This window comes from Osmerus mordax, chromosome 13 (assembly GCF_038355195.1).
Source record: "Osmerus mordax isolate fOsmMor3 chromosome 13, fOsmMor3.pri, whole genome shotgun sequence".
Lineage (NCBI taxonomy): Eukaryota > Metazoa > Chordata > Actinopteri > Osmeriformes > Osmeridae > Osmerus > Osmerus mordax.
This window is the reverse complement of record NC_090062.1, coordinates 14,444,829-14,460,833: the sequence shown is the minus strand read 5'-3', so window position 1 is coordinate 14,460,833 and position 16,005 is coordinate 14,444,829. Positions and strand designations below refer to the sequence as shown.

At 44.5% G+C, this 16,005-nt stretch overlaps 1 protein-coding gene across 1 annotated transcript; it reads left to right on the top strand.

Moving 5' to 3' along the window:
- Window positions 1–2,791: 2,791 nt before the first annotated feature.
- LOC136955736 (secretory carrier-associated membrane protein 5-like) lies at window positions 2,792–10,378 on the top strand. The gene is made up of 6 exons (XM_067249462.1): window positions 2,792–2,928; window positions 7,515–7,651; window positions 8,878–9,034; window positions 9,243–9,344; window positions 9,900–10,017; window positions 10,151–10,378. Exons 1-6 carry the CDS (start codon window positions 2,792–2,794, stop codon window positions 10,376–10,378), a joined length of 879 nt encoding a protein of 292 aa, XP_067105563.1.
- The last annotated feature ends 5,627 nt before the right edge of the window (window positions 10,379–16,005 follow it).

The following is a 16,005-nucleotide window of genomic DNA, read 5'->3' as shown; positions in this document are numbered from 1 at the left end:
TCAAGTTCATGGTCCATGTTTGCGTTTGCAAATGAAGTCTGTGTATGGTTGCCCCTCCTGTGTCATCCCATCCGCCTCCACTAGGAGTGGCATTTACATGCTTGGGGTGGAGGAAAGGGTCTCCATAGAAACCAAGACAAGTGTGGCACATTGGCTTAGAGGGTGACTGGGCAAATGGTTCACTTTGGTGGAACAATGGCACGGGGTTCTCTGGTTTAGTGCCTGGGTCTGGTGCTCTAGGGGGAGCACGCAGGGTGGGGGGGGCGTCAAGGCACATTTCGAGTTTGACCAAAAAAACCCTGCTCTTTCCTCCCCTTTATCGCGAATGCATGCATACACACACACAAACACACATGTTTGTTTCGGTTGTATGACATTGGGGTTCCTTCAGTCATAGTGTGTGCATGTGTGTGTGAAAGAGAGAAAGAGAGAGCAGGGGTAAATAGAGTGTGCGTGTGTGTGTGTGTGTGGAGGGGGGGGTGATGATGTAATGACTCAATGCCTCATTATTCTCAGCACATTCTGAATTATGATCTCATGGGCACAAATGCACAGAATCCCCAACAATCTGTCTTCTGTGAGTGAGCTGAGGGGAGGGAGGAGAGCTCACAGAATCACATGCCCAATGATAGGATGCCGTCTCTTTCCTCAGTCTACTTTTGCTCATGTTGGAGTACCTGACAGACTACCCCTCTGCCTCCGTCCATCCATACGTCCGCCCCTCCATCTGTCCATTGGTCTCTCTCTCTCTGTCTGTCTCTCTCTCTCTCTCTCTCTCTCTCTCTCTCTCTCTCTCTCTCTCTCTCTCTCTCTCTGTCTCTCTCTGTCTCTGTCTCTCTCTCTCTGTCTCTCTCTCGCTCTTTCTCTGAAGAAGAAGAAGAAGAAGAAGAAGAAGAGGAAGAAGGACAATTTGTAGCTGCGTTCCACCCTAATCTGCTCTGAGAGGGTATACTGGGGAATTAGAGCAGGGGACCTGGGTGGGCAGAGTCTCCTTTCAACAAAGACTAGGAGCGGCTCTTGTCCTAATTAGCTTAAAAGTAGATTTTTAATCTTCGTAAAAAAAGAAAGAAAGAAAAAAGAGTCTTGGTTGCTGTGAAAAGACAGGGCTTCCAACGCTCTGCTAACGTGTCGTCTCAAGTGTCCCGTCAATGGAGGCCTTGTTCCTTGGTGAGTACAGGACCCAGCCCACTCTTATCTGTGTTTGGGCTCCTCTATTGAAGGTGCCTGTCATCAGAGTTAACAAGCAGTGTGCAGAGCCTGGAACAGCCTCAGACCTGCTGCTGAATATTCATGGCTGGAGGCAAGATAGAGAAGAGAGCGGGGACAAGGAGGCAAAGGAGAAAGGGGAACCAGGAAGGAAGAGGAGAACAGAAGAAATAAGGATGGAACATTTCAAAGACATTCACATTTCCATCCAAGTGGTAGTCATTGGCCTTCATGTTGTACAAGAGGAACTGAGATGATCTATGTTCATTTAGTGTAGGAAGAGCGACAAGAAAGTTCTGTGAAAGAGGAGCTGACCTTTAGTCTGCCCCCACTGTCATTTCCCTGGGCCCAACGGCGCTATTAGCTCATGTTAGTCGGCTCCTGTCTGCATTACCGTAGTAAGTGAGATCATTGAATTCTCGTCAGTAACCTTGTTCACTCTGTCTGTTTTAGACCAGTTCTGACCAGTCTCGTCCGTCCAGCATCCCCCAGGATCCCCCACCACCCCCTGCCAATTCTCCTTCAAAATAATAAACCGCCGTAATCGTGTTCTGACTCTTGTGTTTGGGTGTACCTGCCAGCCAGCCCCCGTGACACCCACTGAGGCCTGTCTGAAAGGAGCTGGAAGCATTCAAACACTAGGACTTGGTGAACTGTCTGAGACAGAATTGATTCACTCATAGCACAAATTCTGGTGCATCTGAGCAATCCAAATTACAATTAAATATAAGAATCCCCTGCAGCCTTTTGAAATGTAGATAGTGTCTCCTCAGTGTGTCCAAGTTTAACCTCTGCCAGGACTGTGATGGATAGACAGATCTACGGCCAGGAGGACCGACACACAGAGCAGAGAGTCAGAATGTTAGAGAAACTAGATTCCTCCATAAACAAACATTTCACTATTTTATTTTGCTTTATCACATTATCTTTATTGCACCACTGCAAGAGATGTGAAATATTACTTCAGTCTCTGATTTTGTGTCCTAATGCTGACTGATGTTTGGCCCTGCTCCCCTTCCCTGAATGCATTCTCTAATTTAATCAGGCGTGTTCCTTAACGAGAGTTATGAAGCTGTTTCACCGCACCCAAGTGTGTAGAGATGGAAGGAGGGAGGAGAGGAAGGAGGGAGGGAGGTGAGGAAGGAGGGATGGAGGAGAGGAAGGAGGGAGGGAGGAGAGGAAGGAGGGAGGGAGGAGAGGAGAGGAAGGAGGGATTGAGGAGAGGAAGGAGGGAGGGAGGAGAGGAGAGGAAGGAGGGAGGGAGGAGAGGAAGGAAGGAGGGAGGGAGGAGAGAAAGGAGGGAGGGAGGAGAGGAAGGAGGGAGGGAGTACAAAGAGAAATATGGACATTCGCAGGCGTTCAGCGAGATATCAGAATCAAAATCAGAATTCAGTTTATTCGCAATGTATATTATACAAACACGTAAATTACTGTGGCAGGGAGGTGCAAAATACTACACATATACGAATCTTAAATGAAGTAAAAGTACAAAAGTTTTACAATTTCTAAGAACTAAACAATCTAAGAATAAAACAATTTAAATATAAAATTAAATATATATAAAAATAAGAATGAGCAGCAATAGATGGAGGGGGGCTTGATGGTGTGGAGAAGGGCTGTGCCCAGCGGGGACTCTCGGCAGAGATCAGAGAGGGCTGGAGGAGGCCGTGACTCTCGGCAGAGATCAGAGAGGGCTGGAGCAGGCCGTGACTCTCGGCATAGGTCAGGTCCGCTGACAGTATCCAGCAGAGGATGATCCACACGTCTAGACAAAAGAGACCGTAGCTCCTCTGGTGAGCGACATGTTAGACATGCTATATTTAAGACTTCAGCACTGGCTGTTATCAGCCAGTCCTGTTAATCTGACAGAAAAGATATAAACACTTCAAGGGGAAGGAATAATGTCCTTGTGCTTTTACACACAGGTACTGGAGCTATTTCAGGAGTCTTTGGTGCCAAGCGCATCAAATATTTCCAAAAATATTGCACAGTATTGCCACTGAAATACAGTAAGTCTCCAGTCATGGAGATAAGATTATCATAAATTGATGGTGACTTTTGACACAATGTCTGTCTCCTCTTAAATCTGCATGTATGTGTTTGTTTTTCTGTCTTTATATGTGCAGTATGTTGGATCTTTAGGGTGGTAAACAAACAGAGGATGTGGGGTTCACTAAAGTGACAGGCTGTAAGTATTTATGCATGCTTTTCACACCCCAGAGCCCTCCTGGAGGATTGTGTGGGTGGGTGTTTTATCTGCGCTGTGTGTCTGAAGGCACTTATGAAGAGAAAGTGCCATGCACATGCTCATGCAAGCTGCTAGCTATGGCTGCTAGTGGCCTTTGCTCCTTGAGTGTCCAGGCACACATGAAATTAAGCATTAGTAAAAGAGTTGTGTTGGTACTGCGCATGTGTTCTTTTTTGAAGTTAGCTACACCGAAAGAGGAGAGAAGGAGAAAGAGAGCGAGGGAGGGAGGGAGAGGGAAAGGTAGAGAGAACACCATGTACCTTGAACAGAGACATTGCAACTTTTCAAAAATCTGCCTTGACAGCAACTCTCCAGAGGCCTTATATACAGGATGATTGGCTAGATCAAAGTACAGACTGACCAGTCTTTTCACAAAACCCTCACAAAACCCTATAAGAGTACCCCCTCATGGCAAAGAACAGATACTACAGTCCTTTTTTCTCTATTGTGGAAACTCCCATTCCCCTCAGCAAGCAACTTTTGGCATCCTTCAGCCAAACTCATTTCAAACAGTCTGCCAACAGCAGTCAGTTTACTACGACTCGTGAGTTATGCAGACGAAAAGCCAAGTGCAAATCAAATTCCAATTTAGCAACTTACCATGCAGTGGATGGAGTAAAAGGTTAATCCTCTTAGCTTTTTAATCTACAAATCACCACAGATCTCCACGCTCCAATAATGGTGCTTAGACACACACACACAGTGAGCCTGAATAGATGCTCAGGTTTCACCTTGGTTCAATTTAGAAAAGTCTAGAGTGGTGCCCCTCAGTCTAAGCCCTCACACGATCCCTATTTTGGCTACTGCTGACTCCAGAGGAACAACAATACATGTGTATCTCCAGCTGTATTTCCACTAAACAGGGTTTACTTAGATAAAAACACAGAAAGCCCTGGGAAACAAGTTGGTGATTGGACGGGGTAGGGACTGGTGAGGGTCAGGCTGGATATAAAGGCTGACAACATTTCCCAACGGCTAACAGTCACGGCCAAACTCAGCACATGTCATTGAATGTGTTAAACATGGGACAATTGTCCCTGTCTCCCCGGATAACTTTCAGCCCCTCTGCAATGAAATACAGAAGGCCTAAAGAGTTTAGAGCAGTGGAAATATCAAAACACATTGGCCTTCATAGAGAGCACTCATCTGTCCTCGTACGAACTCCTGTAGATGCACTGTATGTTTTGGAGTGGGCCCCCAGCCTTGGCACACATATTTGGAGGGAAGCTTACTCACACAACCAGCTAACTCACACAACCAGACACAAGCTGTGACAGACATTGTCTATCAGATAATTCATTCTGTTCTCACACCCTAGAAGCCAAAGCTAAGTGCCTGGAAGAATACTGATGAAGTCTTGAAAGAAAAGCTTGTTTTGTGTTTTGAGTCATGTGAGTTTATCTCTGTAATAGAAAAGATAATGAGTCGACACAATGATGCATAGCAGTCAATATTACTCATGTGGAAGAATCCTTTGCAGCTCTCATTCTACAAACAAGTTTGTCAAAGTGTGGTTCTTCTTTCTTGTAATTATCAATGGAAAATATGCATTTGAATTTGTTTGTAATATGAGGAAAGGTTTGATTACAAACAGGCTATCATAAACACTACATTAAAGGAGATTTTTGGGAAAAACACTTGCATTGACAAAACATGCTGGCTCCAACAATGGGACTCATTCACCAAATGTTCTTAAGAACAAATCTGAGGCTTTAACTAGCCTTGCTTTGCCTTCAATTCACATCAATTATGTTAACGGGGAACCTTGCCATCCAATAATAAGTGACTTATCGCGGTATTTATAGGACCAAAGAAGTCTTATTCCGCACACTAAGACAAGATCAAACAATGGCGTGTTTATTGCTGCTGCAAAACTTTGCAGATCGTCCCCTGAGGAGGGAACGCATCTTCCGTGACCATACCGATTTATTTGCAGAGAGTGACGAGTACCTGTTGGGACGCTTTAGGCTACCAAGAGCAGTCCTCATGGATATTTTGTAACAGTCAACTGTCTTCTAGGCTATGTTTTGCTTCAGAATTCAGATTAAAGTTAAACCATTTCATTTCACTTCATCAGTTCTGCGCACTTTTCCAGATACAGCGTTCACTGCATGAGTAATTGCATTCCATGCATCGGTTTTATTTACTGATTTGTATCCACAGCTGACGCTATTAAATATGATTTGTTGTTTGTCGCTAACTTCTTGCAGCTGTACCTCCACTTCAGAATTATTAAAGTTTTTCTGCCTTTTGTCGATGCCTCCACTGTCTTTACCACGTCGTTTTGACATTTCTCTGAGTGTGCACAAGGCCCTGCCATATCATGCCCTTTTATGGGAATTAACGGGGCATTTACCGATGCTAAATAGGAGGAACGGGGCACGAGCTTTCAACTTACGAAATATTGGGATTCATCATTCTAAGAACACACCTGCGAACAATTCTGCTGTTTAAGAACACGTCATGAATCAAACGTAGATTTCTCTTAGGAACTTTCTTAAGAACAAATTTAAGAAATAACTTAGGAAGATATTGGTGAATTAGGCCAAATGTGAGTAAAACACAGGTTGGCTGGCCATTCACAAAAAAAGACAGTAAAAGTACCTGATCGCAAGCTTTTACATACATTTACATTTATGCATTTAGCAGACGCTTGTTACAATTAAACAGCAAGAACCTCAAAAGTGCAAGGGTGTACCTGTGGAAAAAGCAAGCAACATTTCCATCAAGTTAGTTATCATTGGTGACTCAAATGCCTTTAAAATAAAGGACTTCTCTGAGAGCTGTTCTGTATGCCACTGCAACCTGCACAATCCTTTGAAATAAGGCACGTTAAGAAGACAACAGATTCAACACTGCCATCTGCTGACCATACTTTGAACATGCAATTAATTTACAATTTCTAATGAGAGGGAGAACGACAAGAAGCATTGAATTTGAAGAGAGGGGTCAAAAGTGAAGGCGGCTTTTGTTCCCCGTAGACATCAGCAACGTGAAAAATCACAAATAGTCGAACCCCTTAACAATCTTGATCAATAACTACAATTCGCAGAGGCTTTTCTGTTGCACTGGTTGTAAATCCGACGACTTGTGTAGGCATTTATTTCAGCACCACGGAGAGCGGCCGCCCAGGAAGTGGCAGCAAGACAGGGATTGGACTGTGAACACGGATGCTATTGTGGCCGGCTTGTCTATTGGTCTAGACCGATGTGACAGCCCATTGGCAGTCGGTGATAGGACAACGACGGCGACGTTGAGGATTTATTGCTCTACGGCATTGTAACATAAGTGAAATACCAGTTTAGATAGGCATTCACTTAAGTGTTTCGCTCTACCATCAAGGTTTGTGTTATATATTTGTATTTTAGCATAGCATGTCGAGGGACAGGTCATTATAAAGTAGGACACGGTGGAGCAGGTAAGCAGATTACGTTTCCCATATGGAAAGCCGTTATTTCTAGCGTTGGTGATCAGATGCCAGTAAATCAGGAGAGTAGTTCTGTAGTAACCCAATAGATATCCATATTTCTTTGATGCCACAAATCTACTGAAGCAACACTGCGGTGTTTCCCTAAATTAGTTTTCACTGAATCATCGGTCCGTTTACATTCTAACCGGAAAGATTTCCAGATCCTTAAAACCCTAGAGCCTCCATTGAGCCGATGCCTCAACCACACTGTTTACTGTAAATCCCTCTACTCGATTGTAACAACGTTGAGATAAGCTCTTGTACAAATACCTCACGGCCCTATTCCTCTACACGAGTAGATGTATGATGTTTTCCTCTAATTAATTTGTCCAAATTAACAATTTGTTCGTCTTCCTTGTAGGCCTACACGTAGTCAATGTCCTAATATATCTAACTGCTTCTGTCGATTCCACAGACAGAAGACAAAATCTATCCGAAAATAACATCCACATTCTAACCCAATGGCTGGTAAAAACGTATATCTTAAAATAACTGTCAATAATTGTATGTCTTTCATGTAACAATTACTTCAATATGACTATATATTATCTAAACATGTGTGACGCTGGGTGGTGAAGCTGTTATTGACAGTTACCATTGTGTTACAGAGAATAACTTCCCTCCGCTACCGGAATTTATTCCCCTGAGGCCGTGTTTTTACCAGGACTTTGACGAGATCCCTGAGCAGCATCGCACCATGTGTAAGAGGATGTACCACCTGTGGATCTGTGAGTTCCATTCAAAACACACACGTACAAACACACATACACATATAAGTACACATGTACCAATGCATGTATAGTGCACACACCGCACACATACACCAAACAAACACATACATACACACAACCATGCACACACACACAAAACCACAAACACACAAACATACACACATACGCGCATAAACGCACGCAGACACACCCTCACTGATGAAGCCTACTGTTTAGATAAGATCTTTGTGGTGAACAATGGAGCTGACAGTTAACCCCTCCCCTGCCACAGACATTTTTGTCACAACCAGGGGCCTCCCTTCTCTCCACAGCACAACATATAGAGGATGACATAGAATGTTCTGGCCACACCAGATAGAGTGGTTATCTGTCACCCTGGGCTAAACCACGGCCATGTTGCTGTGTCTCATATAATGACTTAAATGTTCTCTTTCTGCAGATTCTCATAACCGATAAAAACAAACAGGTATTTTGCTCTATGCTTCTGCCTGCGCACTAAAAGATGGCTTGTATTCTGTTTAGATTTTCTGCATGTTTGGGTTTCTCCATGGTGTGTGGCATGGAGGTATGGCAGACTGCCTGTTTTCCAAGTTTTTTTCCAAACTGCTCAATTTGTCTCATGATTTGTTTTTCCCATCTGTGTATGAATTCTGTCTTGAAATCCCTTAGTTTCTCTGTTGCATGTATGGAAAGAGGTCAATGTTTAACTTGTGGTTAATGTATATTCATGACATGAGCTGCCTCCCACTTTGTTTCACAAAGGGAGATTTAAACAGTTGAATCACTGAATGATGATGAATTCGAACAGCTTTGGTGTGTTTACAGCTCCTGTGTAGGGCCTTGGGTTTCCTCAGTAGACCAGTAATTGAACATGATTGGATGCCTATGGCAGTTTTGTGAGGAAGGCTAGAGCCAAACTGTTCAAGCAGGGCTCTAATTAGAACCAATTAGAACTTGTGGGGAGTAGATTTGTTACGTTACCCAGAGCAAACCACAGATGAAAACCTGGACACCTGCGGAAAGGGCATTCAAGGACCTGCAGGAGAGAGAGAGAGAGGCTGTTAATTAACAAATGATTATGCATGCCGCAAGTTTAGCTGCTTTGAAAATACACACTGTGCTTCCACTGATTGACCGGCTCTATGGACTTCTGTCCGTGCCCTGTTACATGAGACAGTATTACGTATGACATCTCTTGTGTGGAATGGTTGTTTTCTTTTCAGTGAACACTGCCACTCTGGCTGTGAATCTTGTGGGCTGCTTCGTGTGGATGATGGGCGGTGGGGGTGTGACTAACTTTGGCATGTCCATCATCTGGCTCCTCCTCTTCACGCCCTGCTCCTACGTGTGCTGGTTCAGATCTATCTACAAGGCTTTCAAGTAGGTGAACTCCCAAAAAATCGCTATTTATCTATCGATCAATCTGTTTCTGTCTATTTGTGTCTGTCTGTGTCTGTGACTGTGTCTGTGTCCATCCATCCATCCAAAAGATATACTGCACTGTAGTTTTAAAAGACATGTAAGATAAAACTGGGAACGGGGTGGACTCTGATGTCAATGTTTGTGTTTGTATTCTGTGCCATCCCAGGTCAGACAGCTCCTTCTCCTTCATGGCGTTTTTCTTCGTGTTCATGGCCCAGGTTGGCATCAGCATCATCCAGTGCATCGGTATCCCTGGTTGGGGAGTGTGGTAAGACCCTATATACCTGACATCTACTGCCTCTCTCACCTCATCTCAAACACAGCAGTAACACCACCCATGGGGTCACACTATCCTTATCTCATTACAGGGTGACAGGCAGATAATAGCCCAGCATAACTTTTATGATGCTTCTGTCATTAGAATTTGAGAGGCTGCTAAGGGCACCCACAAAATTCCACCTGATCTGACTGGTGGAAATCATTCTAATAGAAGCTTCCATAAACTTGCTAAATGTCAGCCTTTAGACGTTTTTTTTCTTTTTTTGCATGGGGTGTAAAACAGAGGCAGTTTTACGGTAACCCGTAGCAAAAAGGCGACCAAGATTATTGTCATTCAACACCCAGCTGCTCATCATAGCATCATTATATAGAAGTAGACAATTATTATGTCACTGTCATAATCACCATCATCATTGTAGTCATATTCCCATAGCGCTCCTCATCATAATCATCAATCATCGCCAGAGAGCATTAGCCTAGCATCTGTATTATCTTGTAGTTGCCAATTCAACTGCTCATTCTTTTTCCTCTCTTCGTGTTCCAGTGGGTGGTTAGCCACCATCTCTTTCTTCAGCTACAACATCTTCATTGCTTTGGTCATGTTGGTGCCCACGCTCATGTTCACGGCTGTGGCCACTCTGTCCTTCATCGCCCTCACCAGGGTAAGTCACCCCAGGAGAACAGCTGCCCCACAGCACCGGGACATGGGGTGGAACCCCTCTGGGGTTTTACTCTCAGGGTCCTAGAACCATGCTCATTGGATTCTGACCCCACACTCTCTCCTGTTTGTTGTAGATCCATAACTTCTATCGCGGCAGTGGGGCCAGCATGAGCAAGGCCCAGGAGGAGTGGACCACGGGGGCCTGGAAGAACCCCCTCGTCCAGGAAGCCGCCCAGCAGGCAGCCATGGGGGCGGCCCAGGGCGCCATGCAGGGCCAGGGACAGGGCCAGGGACAGGGACAGGGCCAGGGACAGGGCCAGGGCCAGCAGTACTCCACCCCTCAGTACGACAACCAAATGTAGCCTCCGAAAGGGAGGGGGAGGGGCATTCCGAGGCTTGATCTGGATTTGGATGTCTGCCTCTGGGTAACTTGTGCTCTGGGCCTATCAGAAGGTTTCCTTAGGGCATTACATTTATACCACACCACCGTGCAGTTTAGTGAATGTCTTGCAAACACTATGGTCAGATTTTCTGTACAACTTCAGCGGCTTGTTTTGTGGGTTATCTGGAAAACTATCCTCAAAACTTCCAAAAGTTGTATCACTATTTAGTATTAAACAGTTTCTGGTGTTAGATCCTGAACTTTACGTTTGGGTTACTGTTGTGTCTCCATAGAGAGAACTATGGTGTGGTTGAGTTTTATTTGAAGCTTTTCATCTACTAAAAGGAAAGCAGCGTAAGAACTTTCTTGAATAGAGAACAGTTATTATGACCTTAATTTGACCTTAATTTGGCACTTGACTGAGTTTGCATTAAGTCTGTAAGATACAACTGCATTGTGGGAGCATTATTTTAGCATTCACTTAACGTTTGAATTCTTTTGGGACATCAAACTGTGGTGGGGTTCGAAGTGTCTTGCAAAAAGCCTGTAGTGTTAAAATATCAGTAAAAAATATCTACATTTTAAATTATGTATTCTGACTGTATTATGTACAGTGTTTATAGATATACTGTACATATGCAATATATTTAATGTATGTATGTATTGTATGTAATATATTTCAGTTCCTTCAAATGTTTGTATAGAAGGTTCTTTTTTAAACTGTGTGTGTATGATGTCTAGTCTGTGGGAGACAGCTTGTCCCCTGCTATATGGCTATTTGACCACAAGGGGGTACTGTCCTTTCGTTGTTCAATCTATGGCGAAGGCTTGTATTCATGCTACATCCATGCACACCTGGCTGTATTGTTACTCAAACTCTATTCATTCTGTAGCAGTCGCTGTCTAATCTCCTTGGAGGAACCCATAATCTGAGTGGGCCCCAGCGAATCTCACCCTACTCTGATCTCTCCAACGGGGCAGATGGTTGGCCAGGTGGTCCTCACAAGTACACCACTGTCTTCTGGGAGAGAAATGGGGAGGGTTTGTGGCACAATATGCGTGGCACTGGCTCTTGCTGTGTACCAAGGAGGTGTAGAAACAACCTAAATTGGCTGGAGCTTCAGCAATACTCTGGTGGGATCACAGTTTCTCTCCTGAGTCTTGGAGGGGAAACGGTGGGTTCTCTGTGGGGAATAGGTTGGAAAGCCATTGAGTGAAAGCGCAGCTATCAAAGGGACACTTGTCAGTGTAACTTGTGGAGTATTACATTAGCGAATGATTCTGCAGGAACAGTCTGTGTTGAGCCGTCTGTGGACAGTCGGTAAGGAGGATTAACCAGGAAGTCCAGAGTACACGGAGGCCCTTGCTGGCTCCCACTGGAGAACTTTCTCCTTATCCGTCTAACCTCCTCATATCATACTGGGATTTACACGTTTTAAAAGGGACGTTAAACTTGTCACTCGTTTTTAGATGTCATCGTTTTAGATTTTTTTTTTTATGTCGTCTTCTTGTCAGAATTATTTATTTCCCTTATGGACAATAAACACATCCTATAGCATCTGCTAGAGTCATTATCATTGTTTCTTTTCTGACTGGCAATATGTTTTGTTTTATGCATGTGTGTTTGTGTGTGTGCGTGTGAGTGTGTGTGCGATCGACACTTGATGCATGGTAGTTCCCGATGTTCTTGGTTCATGCTCACTATTTCTGCATAATTAATCTGCATTCGTTCAAGCATGTCACTTTGTCTGGCATCTATATTTTCATTGTTTAGGTCTTTAGTTTGTCGAATTCTTAGATTTAATCAAGAAGTTGCATTCCATCATTAAGATGTGATTTGGAAACTGTTTCCAATACATTAAACACAACAAATGGAACCCAGATACATTTATGCAATTATGAAAGACAACATCAGGAGTAAGAAGTGATGATAATAATGTCCTACAGGGGGCAGTATGGGTACAGTGCGAAGAAGCAGGAGATGGAAGGGCATTCCTCCAGCCCTCCACCAGGGGCAGTGTTGGACCTCTTTTTCACTATGTGGTGATTTCCTTAGCTTACATACAAAAACAGCACATGAACTAGAAGAAAGACCTGATAGTGAAGGGTGTTGAAGGCGATATGGCCAGGCTGCGTTTACTTGTCTGCCTAATAACTTTACTCTTGGTAAACTCCAATAAACCCAGCAACAATTTCACCCTCGACATCCTCGGCGAAGGTGCTTCATCGCAGATTAGATTCAAAAGCACTTTAAATGGATTTATCTGTGAATACCCCCCTTTCCTGGCTGTCCAGCTCTCCCAGTGTGGAGAGTGGTACTGCAGACTCACTCAGAGGGACTGCAGATGAAATTACACAGCGATACAGGAACCCAGAGAATCCCCTGCCAACCGCCCAGCACTCTTATTGGTGCAAACATGAAAACAGATTTTGTCTGTAGACATGCAATGAAAGCCAAGTCTGTAACAGCACTGACAGTTTTCCAGTAGATTCAAATGATTGACTAGAGTAACAATTGTATGGCGAACATAACAGCTGTATGAAAACACGTATTCATTGTTGGTTATACTGATCCATATTTAATCATAAAGACAATGTTATATAAATGGTATGTTCCAAAACGATTTAATATTATCATGGTCGTGATCTACTTGTACCTACTTTTCAATTGGGTCTTTGAAAACATAAAGGCAGCATAAAAGTTATTTTATTTATTTACAATCTAGTCAACTGCTACAGTGTTCCTAAAGTGTGTTGACTTTAACTTTTGACCTGGCTGGCTGTGTGTTCCTCCTCCTTCAGTATTTTGATTACCGTTACCATGGCAAACACTGCTGACTCCCTCATCCAGTAAACATCTCTTCCTGTGGATCAGTCAAGCCTACAGGAGAGGGGCGAGAGTGGAGGCAGGGATGGAGGGATGAAGAGATGGAGGAAGGGAGGGTCCACACAGAGGCCACAGTGTGTGACCTGGAGCTGACTGAACACAGAGTCTTTATGTGCTACCACTCAGGGGAGAGTTCCCCTTCACCCTGTTAACCCCCCCCCCCCCCCCCCCCCACACACACACACACACACACAGGACCCTGGGTTCATACCCTGGCTTGTGCTAAACCAATCACTGAGCAGTGTGTGTGTGTCTGCGTTTGCCTGACTAAACCATATCTGTCCGTCAACTCCATCTCTCTTCGGCTACACTAAGCAGTGCCACAGGTCATCTGGCCCAGGACCTGCTCTTTGATGGCTGTGCTGACTAGGCCTGTTAAGGGACTGTAGGTTTCCCTTTTTCTCCCAACCTAAACAGGAAAGCACCACACAAATGCACACAGGAACAAAGGCAGAGATGGCAAACGTACACACATCCTTCACTCAAGTAGAAGTACAGATACTCGTGTTTAAAAATACTCTACGTAAAAGTTAGGAGACACTTTTTCACTCAAGTTAAAGTGAAGAAGTATGCGCTCTGACATGTAGCCTACGTAATTAAAAAAGTTGCCATTACTGTTACCTGTTTTAGTGTCACCCTGGTAACTGCAGGGCTGCCAACCCTCACGCATTGGCCGTGAGACACACGCATTTCAAGAATAGAATGTCTCTATTCTCAGTCATGTCGACAATGCTAACTCCCTTTGTCTCATCCATACATACCGTTAGCCATCCTTCTTGTTGCCTTCTGCCTTATTGCTCCGTGGTGGCTTTGTAGACATGGCCTAGATTACGTCTGTTGTGCGTGATAGCCAGGAAATGAAAAAGGCGCTCATTGACAAGAAATAATATTGATCATGCCACCAAATAGTTAAAACTAAAGTAAGGCCTGGTTTGAAAATGTAAAAAATGTAAGGACTAAGGAGTGAAAGTAAAAAGTTGTCAGAAAAAGAAATTGTGAAGTTAAGTAGGCTACTGATACCAGAAAAATCTACTTATGTAGGCCTACAGTAACAAAGTAGGCTATTTGTACTTCGTGACTTCGCATCTCTGGACGAAGGGATGCAGCATGTTTGTCCAGAACGGTGGAAAAAGAATTGGTCCACAGCTGTTTTTCCCTGTGGTGCCGGAGATGGACTGCCAGATTGTTGGCCTACTGTGTTCTGGTTTTGATGCCGACAATGAGATCCAATGTGTAGCTGCACCGTACAAACAAGCTGTTGACTTGCACCTCAGTTAACCCCTTGGTATTTGTGGTTGATGGACAGACCTGGAGAGCAGAGTGAACTTTACAGAAACAATCCCTCGATAAATTATTAACATGGGGAGTCAGGTGGCTGAGCGGTTAGGGAAGCGGGCTAGTAATCAGAAGGTTGTCAGTTCGATTCCCGGCTGTGCAAAATGACGTTGTGTCCTTGGGCAAGGCACTTCACCCTACTTGCCTCGGGGAGAATGTCCCTGTACTTACTGTAAGTCGCTCTGGATAAGAGCGTCTGCTAAATGACTAAATGTAAATGTAAATGTGGGTAGAGACTGAGTCCACAGGCAGGCCCTCTCCAAAAGCAGCTGGCATCATGTGCTAGTATAAGAATTCTCACCCAGGCTCATCTTCACACGCACATCACGAGCAGGTCGGAGCTCGGAGGAGCAGGAGAGCTGTGAGGGAGGGGTCACCAAGTTGTCTGAAAACAGGCCACGAAGCGCCGCTGCACTGGTCTGTGAAATCGCCCAACTGATGATGGGAGTCGTCCCATTGACAGCAGAGGAAACGGTGACACGGGAGGCCGAGGAACGAGTCCGCTGAAATATGAGGCTGTCAGTGGGGGGAGAGAGACATGAAGCGGAGTCGCGAGGGCTCAGCGCGGGCGCGTCGCTTTTCGAGGTTGACTTCATCATCCAACTCCCCACGGAGCAGAACGGAGTGACGTCTGCAGACAAGCCACTGACTGAGGGACTCCGATTAAAGCTTGAAGCCTATATCGTCTCTGCTACATCCACTCATTTGTTCCAATTGCCTGGGACTACAAACACGAATATCCCAACTTCAATTTCTGTCTTGCAAGGGAGGGAGGGAGGGAGAGGGGGGTGTCTTAATGAGAATTTATTGGCCTGTTGTTGCAGCCCGACGGACTCCGGGGGATGCAGAGGGAATCAGCCATTTGCATACTCCTTAAAATTGATGAGTAGAGAAAGTCAGAGGACCAACTTGTACGGGAGAATACATCTTTGCTGCAGACACCAAAGCAGGGCCAGATGTTTCACAGATGAGGCAGGCGGTATTTAAACTGTCAGGCCGTGCATTCAAGTGTGTCGTGAGTCTACTACGCAAGCAGCTTCCCTGCCTCGTATAACGCCCATCGCCTTCAATGTGGAGCACTAACACAAAAAGTGAGATGTTTGTTAACTCAGATATATACGACAGACTCGGCTCTGCATAAATTGTGTGCAAGATGAGCCATTATCAAAACAAATGAGCCAGCGACTGCAGCTGCATGTAAATCAGAACTATCTTTTTTCCCTCACTATTTAAATGACAGCAAACGTTTTTTTTTACTCACACACTGTGCCATGAGTGATCTCTCTCTCTTGTGCTCACATTTCCCCTCTACAAAGTCAATATCTCCTTTCTCTTCCACAGTGCAATGTGTTTATCTCTTGAAAACAAAGGTAAGTCTTTATTCA

Excerpts from the sequence above, each read along its gene's own strand:
- LOC136955736 (XM_067249462.1), top strand. The coding sequence starts at position 2,792 with ATGGAGGGGGGCTTGATGGTGTGGAGAAGGGCTGTGCCCAGCGGGGAC. Across the intron at positions 7,652-8,877 it reads GATGTACCACCTGTGGATCT|TGAACACTGCCACTCTGGCT; the intron begins GTGAGTTCCATT and ends TTTTCTTTTCAG. Across the intron at positions 9,345-9,899 it reads ATCCCTGGTTGGGGAGTGTG|TGGGTGGTTAGCCACCATCT; the intron begins GTAAGACCCTAT and ends TTCGTGTTCCAG.